Genomic DNA, 8,229 nt, shown 5'->3' with positions numbered 1-8,229 from the left:
CTCCTCTGATTTTTGTAAAATTCTAATCTCCATTTTACCCCTGTGGGAAAAGGGAAAGAAAAAAAAATTATTCCAATATAGTCGTCTCTCTAGCTAGTCTCTACCCTTTGTATGCAACTTTGATCACAGTGGAGAAAGCTCAAATGGGTGGCACCATACGAATTCCATTTCCTATAGCAAAGGAAGATACATAAGTCTAGATGCGTTGATTGTTTTGAGAGAGAGAGAGAGAGAGAGAGAGAGAGAGGAAGTCTTCTACAATCTGATTTTTTTTTCTTCTTGATCCGTTGCAATCTGATAGTTTTTTTTTTCTTCAAGATCCCTTTGGGGAAGATAGAGATGAGGGTTTATTGTATTTGGATTTGTGTAGACTTTTTTTAAATGACAGACTTTTTGAAAGGTCCACAGACTCTTTAAAAAGTTGATAGACTGTTATGGATTTCTTAAAACCATTGATTTTAGCAACAGACTTTTATTGATTCATGAAAATCTATATACTTTATTATGAATGACTTCTACAGATTTCCTAGGATGTACAAAATATATAAAAAAAAAAAACAACAATAAAATAAAACAAATGCAGCCCAAAGTCCCAAACACAAAACAAAATAATAACTTGTTGTCTCTTCAATGCTCCAGTATCTTCTAATAGAAATTGACTCAAATAAATGATTGTTAGTCTGTCTGGGAGTTTGTTCTCATTCCTAATCTCCCAACAACATAAATATACAATATAGATCACTTGATGTTTATGGTTAATTATTCTCATCAGTTTTGTTTCGCCGATTAGCATATATTGTAGTAATATTGGGCAATGTCTTGATCCATAATCAATCAATTGAAATTCAATTGTTCAACCATTTTTTGAACCATAATATAAATTCAAATTAATGAGAATAATTAATTAATAAGATAAAATTTAGTATGGTTCAAGGTCTTAGGGTTAGACCACAATATTTGAGTTTTAGGGTTTCATAAATCATTTTTATTGCTATTAGGGTTCGAAGTAACACAATTGAAAAAAAAAAAAACAAACAAACAAAACAAAAATCACATTCAACAACTACAATGAACATATTGGGTATCAAAAAAGGTTTATATCATAAAAGATTAGAGAAAAGACAAAAAATTAAGAAAGAGAGATGATGAAGGACAAACTTTTTCGTGCGTAGAGAGAAGAACTCTGATAGACCTTTTTTTCTTTTTTTTTTGAAGAGGAAACTTTATAGACTTTTTGAAATATTTGGTCTAGAGGCTGAAAAATTATTGGAGTTTGGTATGTATAGTTAACACTACAAAGTCCATGATTATCCATGATTTTCTAATTCCATAAGTATGAATGATATTTTGAATATCTCTGTACTGTTATTCACTTTTAAAAGTCCTAATTGAATACCCCTAGATTTTTGTGGAATTCATGAAGTCTTTAAAAATCCTAATTGAATACCTCAAGACTTTCATGGACTGTTAAAAGTCTATATTGAATACACCCAAATTTTTAAATTCCATAAATTTCTTTAAAAGTTCTACTAATTCCATATACAATACACCCCCCCCTGACGGCTGCAATCTGATTTTATTTCATTTTTAATTTTGTTGATTATAAAGGTAAAATAGTGATTCATTTTTTACAAAAATTGAAGGAGGTCTAAAGACTAAACGAGAATGTATGAATAGAAGCACTCATTTGAATAATGACACTCATGAATATAAAAGAATTTAAATCACTCCGGGTTGCAGTGACTTAAGGTAGTGTTTCATTAAGCATTTTATGACATCCATAAATCTTAGATTCAAGATTAGCAAATTTAGTTTTATAAAGCAATATTTTAGGCTTTGATGCAATCAACAAGTACCATATGGGTGAGGCTATTGCTACCCTATAATTTTCTTTGTTCACCATACTTGCTCATTACACCCTACATTTTAATTTCAATTATTAGGTTTACTTATCCAACCCATTTCTCTTTTCAGGAATATCCTTCATCATATGACAAATCAAATTAAAAAAGAAATTTTGTTTAACGAAAATTTCTCATTTAATTTATATCAATTAAAAAGACGTCCTAAAATATGTTAAAGTTTCCTAATAAAATCATAATTTGATTTACTTCCATTTTTTTATTTTTTTCATTCAGTTTCAATGTTCATTTATTTCAATCCATATTAAAAAATTAGTAAGTGCTACTATGAGCAATGAAAAAAATATTGATTTTTTTTTTTGTATTTTAAATTTTTTACTATCGGTGTTTATAAAGATACAGATCCTATCCAGAGCGGAGCTCCGCTTTGAAAATTAACGTGTGAAGTTTGAGTTTTGGGTCACTTTTCAGTTGCACATCCACATCTCGACCATTCAGTTTTTAGGTACTAGTGTATAGATCGTCTCTGCAAATTTTCAGCCAAAATGATGATCGTTAAGGCATTGATAATTGGCTTAAAGCTAGTACGGTTCAGGTTGATAGATTCAGTCCGTCCATTGGTTTAAGCGAGTTAGATACCTTAACGATCATCAATTTGGCTGAAAATTTGCAGAGATGATCTATACACTAGTACCTAAAAACTGAAAGGTCAAGATGTGGATATGCGACCGAAAAGTGACCCAAAACTCGAACTTCACACGTTAATTTCAAAGCGGAGCTCCGCTCTGGATGGGAACTGTATAAAGATATTATAAAGATTTTGATGAAGTTAACACTAATGGTTTTGTGAATTGAATAACGAATTAACGATGAGGACGCAACAAAAAGATAAAAAAGAAAATTGTAATAAATTGAAATTTGGATGGAGAAGATGAAGATTAATGTTATCAGAAAAGAAATTAAGTAGTTTTGTATTTAATTAGTTATGTATTTAGTTTTCCTTAAAGATTTAAATTTTAGAAAATTAGTGTACTTATTAGTCATTTTGCATTTGGGTAATATAGTCTTTCAATAATTTAAATATTTGTAGGGTGAACAAAGAAAATGGTATGGTGGCAATAGCCGCATCCATACCATTACATGTGGTAGGCTTGCTGGTTTCTTTTGATTTCTACTATTGGCAACTCTTTGAACCCAAATTAACATTTTTTCTGACAAATGGGGACTCAATGAAATCCAAGTCATTATCCATGGCCCAAGCTCTATATTTCTAATAAGTTCGAAATATATTATTTAGAGGCTAAATAGAGTCTGCTTGGAGACCAAATAATTTTGAAGCAAATCTTGATATTCATTGATTTACTATTAATTATCAAATATTGGATTAATTGTTTGCTTACAAGTACTCTGCGCTATGCAGCTGTCATCAAGATTATACATATATTCCTATAATTGCTTACGGTGGGTCAATTAAGGAAGGGATAATGGATCAGATTGCGTGAGCCATGCAAGGAATCAAGGTTAGCTATACATGGCAATTAATATGGCATGGAGGTGGTACAGTTTGAGAAGGATACAATCAACCTTAATTGCTTACGATGATCAAGGGATATATATGATATATAATTGCACATGCACGGTGGATTAATTAAGGAAAGCTACATGAAGATCTGTGCATTTCCGAGAGTCAGTCATTGAGGCAGACAGGCAGTTACCTTGCCTAGAGGATGACTACGGCGAAGAGGCAATCAACGTTGTCTAGTTAGAATATAGCTATGATCTCTTACCGCCTACGATGGTTATCAAATTTATTAAGTTTTTGATTGTATTCAAGGCTAATAACTGTGGCCTAAAATATTATCCTCTACATTCAACCTAGCAACCTACATCCAACCTAGTTGAAATCAAGGAAGCTAGAGTAACGCCCCAGCAAACCAGCAAAGCTAAACTCAAGCTTTAGCAAAACCTATGTTTTCTCCTACTTTCCGGTGATTGCTCTGCTCAACCTACAACGTTGAGTATCGATTCGGTGACTCAAGAGATCACAACAAAAGTCTTTATCCGTAAGGCAGAAGAAAGAACCCTGTGACAAAGTGCTCTCCTCGTCCACAGCGGTTGAAAAGAAGTCAGGTCAAGGGGAACCACGACAACTGCACTCTCGGTGTTGGCACACTCACGCAATCACACTAGCAAAAAGAGACTGTTTGCTAGCCAAACTTAGTCGTAACCAAACAGCAACGATGATACGTCTTATGGCATTTGGTCTGTTGTATCTGCTGATATGTTTCAATAGTGTTCCGGAAGAGCGCTGAAGATGACCGTAATTCTGAAGTTCCATTAGTTATGTAGGTTTTCAAGTTTTCTTTTTGTTTTTGGAAATGACACTTGAAAACTATATGCACATGTCATGTCAACACTGTAGAGAGAATATGACCAATGGACTAGCAGTTCGGTAAAATTGAAAAAATAGTAAAAAAAAATTATTTTACCTTCTTGACCTTAATACCCTAAATCACTTGTGCCTTTGCACTTCTAATACATCATTGATGTATGTATGCTTATCAATTTCAATCAATACTGTCTAACTCAAAACTGTTTTGCCAACCATTGTGTGATATATTTTTGAAGTTCTCTTCACTTATGATATAATTTTGCATGTTGTGTTAGAACTCTTATACCAGCAAGAAATACTATGATAACAAAGACATAAAGGTTCTAAACCATGGATGAGAGTCGAATTTGGGTCCTTGCATATTATAGAACTCTTATACCAGCAAAAGAAACTATGTTAGAACTAAAGAAAAAGAATCAAATTCTATCTATAAGAATTAACAAATGTGTATGAATACATATTGATATATGCATCTGGAAATATAAAAAAAAATATATATATATATATATATATATATTGAGTTAGACTCTGAAGTGCAATAAGCTGATGTCTATGTCCTGTTGGAGCCTACGCTCAGGAGGGAACTTGGGCAAGAGACTCGCAATGCGCGTAGCCGTTTCCAAATATGAGGCAAATTTACTGATTAGAGGCTCTTCTTGTTTCTCTGCATCATTTGTATTAATGCAGTCTTGTTTAACTTTGTCATGGCAGTTTCTCTTCGTTCCAACAATTAGGCTTTGGAGTGCCTTCTTCTTGATAGTCCAGCTGCTTCCTCTTCTAAAATTGAAATCATATAAAGAAAGAAACCTCTGTCCATAAGCTGCTATAAACTCCAATGCAGCTAAGATGAAGTCGAATTCATCATTTGAAATGTAGTAGGGAAAACTGACTCGAGTCCATCCGGGTTTCAATCCCACATAGCCCTTCTGGATGGCACATCTATAAGCAAGTGAGCTAGTCTTGTCGATTCCTAAAAGAACGTGGCCATAGGGCCCTGCGCAGTCACAGCCGCCTCTAGCCTGGATGCCAAATAGGTCATTGAGTAAGGCTGTAACAAAGGAGCCATTGAGGGGCTTATCTCTTGTGTTCCCTACAGTCTCATTCTCAGTCTCTCCCCACATGTTGTACTGGATGCTTGCATTTGAAGTAGCACTAGTAGTTGTAGAGTAAATGAGGAAAGACAAAATAGCTTGTCTCTTGGCACTTGTATTTCCCAAAATCTTTATCTTTTTGTTTGGGAGGAGCCTTTGCAGTGCCTTTTTAACATAGATCTGCTCTTGTTTCTCTATCACTTCATAACCAATGTAGTCCTTCACCCAAAAAGCCAATGCTGCTTGAATTGTTTGTATTATTTGAGGTGTGCCCCCGTTTTCCCTTTCTTCAATGTCCTCAAAATATAATGTGTCCTGCATTGTAAGTCCTGCTATCAATTTTCAAGAAGAAAATGAAAATAGTTTGGTTGCACGTTCGGAAACGTGGAGGGAAACAATTTCTAGACATCTTGAAACATTATCCATCATGGAACGTCTTACTTGCAATTATTTCAATTTTCTTCAACCTGTATAGTTTCTTCATCAGTCAAATCAGTGAAATTGAGTTTGTTGGTAGCTTAATGTTTATTTATGAAGTTTGGTAACTTGATGGATCATATCATTTTCATTAACTTTTTATAACGATACATACGTATCTGGTTTTCTCTCTAGATCACATCATTTTCATTAGCTCTCTAGTTGAATAAATTGACAACAGAATGTGTACCTATTGTAGAGGATCATATATTTGGTTTAACAACTTTCCTGCTAGTATGACTTTCAATTGTGTTCAATTTATGGAAATTTGAGATCTCTAGAAGCTACGATCTTTGTGGTAAAGTAATTTCTATCATACGTTCAAAGAGAATAGATGATCAAGTTAAAATTTATGGAACTTACCTTTTCACTGAAGCCATTTACATAATCAACAGTTCCACCTCCACAAGTGGATGGTGGAGAAGATCTTAGCTGATAGAGAGCCTTGCTCATGAGGAGTATGCCTGGGGAACCAGGCCCCCCAACAAACTTGTGTGGACTAAGAAAAACACCATCGTACCCGTCTATCTCCCCTGACCTCATATCAATTTCCACATATGGTCCACTGTATATAATTCATGGACCCAGAAGCAAAAATAATATTTAGTTATTCTTCAAAGGATAAAATTTGCCAACTTATCAAAAAATTGTTAAGTTATTCGCAGACGACAATTACTATAGCTTTTGAAAAAGCTTAAAACAAGACCAAGTTTACCAAATAGGGAGCTTCAAAAGTCATTGGATATGTACGTTTTCAAATTAGTTTTTGTCGTATGAAAAGGGTCGACTAGCTACTATACGCAGAGGGCCGGGTTAGGAAATGCGAAGTGAATCTCTAACAGTGTTGATGATTTTATTGAAAAAAGATGAGGCACATGCATACACTAACCTTGCGGCATAATCAAAGCACACAAATCCTCCATATCGATGAAGAAGTCGTGCAATTGCTCGCGTGTCCGAATAAACTCCGGTGACATTACTACAAGCTGAGAAGGAACCCAAAATTGGGCGGTTGGCGTGTTTGAATGACTCGAGTTGCAGTGTAAGATCCTCCATGTCCAGTAAGCCTTCATCATTTAGACCAATCTCAACTACTTCAGCAAGGCTTTGCCGCCACGAAAGAAGGTTCGAGTGGTGCTCATAGGGACCAACAAACACCACCCATCTTTCTTGGGTGCCGAGAGTATTTATGACCCTGTCCCTCAATATTGATGGTACGGTAACGCCCATCACCTCTTGGAGCCTTTTAATTGCTGAAGTGGTTCCTTGGCCACAAAACATGAGTGCATCATCTTCTCCACCCCCTAAGCATTTCTTGATGTATTTGCCTGCTTCATACACCATTTTTGTAGTCCTACGACCGACATAACTCTCGCAAGTATGAGTATTTCCTACACAATGATATGTCCCAGTAACTCTAATTAGTATATATTTTCAATAAAATTAACTTGACAGGTTAACAAATTGTTTCAATGTCATATTTGATGATGAAGTTTCCGGAAATCATTTTTGATTTTGGTTCCTCGATCTGTTTAGCAAGAAAGCTAAATCGACAGGGATGAAACTCGAAATATCCGACAATGACACAGGGACAAAAATTGGTTTGAACCCGAAATTTAAAGTCAAAGAATAATATATGTTTTTTGAAGAAGGAAAATGAAGTACTAACCATAAAAGGGAAGAACATTGTCGATGATGAAGCTTTCGATATAGTGAAGAGAGCGGCCGGATGCAGTGTGATCGGCGTAGGTGAGTCGTCGTTTCCCAAAGGGAGAATCGAATTCTACAGAAGCACCGATGACTTGAGACCGAAGCCAAGACAGTCTTAGCTCCGCCAACTCAGTGTTCGGAACCTCCTGCTCCAGCTTCCTGAATGATTCATCAGAAGTAGTACTGCTGTTATTGCAAGGATCATTATACTTGTAAAATGATGATTCAGCTGCTCCAGTAGAACCTGTTTTGCTTTTGTTTTTGCTTGTGCTTATTTTCGGACCAGTACTAACACTAATATTAAGGATCTCTCTCAATTTGAACTGCATGTCCATGTTTTGAGGAGCGAGAAAGTAAGGAATGAAAATGGTCGATCGAAAGAAGAAGAAGAAAAAGAATAATGAGTTGGATGGAAATGGGAGTAGGAAGCTGTATAATCGTAGGAAGCTATATAATCTAGAATATTTATGACATCCAGTGGGTTAATAAACTGGAGGTTGCATTGAATCCATGGGACCTAGCTATTTAAATATTAATTGTTGGTTTTGTAGTAAAGGCCTACGGCCTACCCCAACTGGCACGGTTAGATTATTATATATATGTTTAACTGTTTGAGATGGCTGATGGCATTTGGCAACTTGGTTTTTTGTGAAAAGCATGGTGATCATCTGGAAGCTACTAATAGTTTCAAAGAATG

At 35.1% G+C, this 8,229-nt stretch overlaps 1 protein-coding gene across 1 annotated transcript; it reads right to left on the bottom strand.

Annotated features, from left to right (window-relative positions):
• Positions 1–4,678: 4,678 nt before the first annotated feature.
• Positions 4,679–7,983, bottom strand: LOC112185557. Its single transcript, XM_024323816.2, has 4 exons — positions 7,492–7,983; positions 6,712–7,213; positions 6,186–6,387; positions 4,679–5,660 (listed from the first exon to the last, which is right to left on the bottom strand). Exons 1-4 carry the CDS (start codon positions 7,865–7,867, stop codon positions 4,776–4,778), a joined length of 1,965 nt encoding a protein of 654 aa, XP_024179584.1. The 5' UTR covers positions 7,868–7,983; the 3' UTR covers positions 4,679–4,775.
• Positions 7,984–8,229: the final 246 nt, after the last annotated feature.

Source organism: Rosa chinensis, chromosome 2 (genome assembly GCF_002994745.2).
Source record: "Rosa chinensis cultivar Old Blush chromosome 2, RchiOBHm-V2, whole genome shotgun sequence".
Classification (NCBI taxonomy): Eukaryota; Viridiplantae; Streptophyta; class Magnoliopsida; order Rosales; family Rosaceae; genus Rosa; species Rosa chinensis.
Note: the sequence above shows the minus strand (reverse complement) of the source record. Positions and strands in the feature narration are given on the sequence as shown.

What these genes read in the sequence shown, in the direction of transcription:
- LOC112185557 (XM_024323816.2), bottom strand. Translation starts at nt 7,867, where the DNA reads ATGGACATGCAGTTCAAATTGAGAGAGATCCTTAATATTAGTGTTAGT. An exon ending in CAATGTTCTTCCCTTTTATG is followed by an intron (nt 7,214 to 7,491) that starts GTTAGTACTTCA and finishes ATCATTGTGTAG; the next exon opens with GAAATACTCATACTTGCGAG. An exon ending in TGCTTTGATTATGCCGCAAG is followed by an intron (nt 6,388 to 6,711) that starts GTTAGTGTATGC and finishes AATTATATACAG; the next exon opens with TGGACCATATGTGGAAATTG.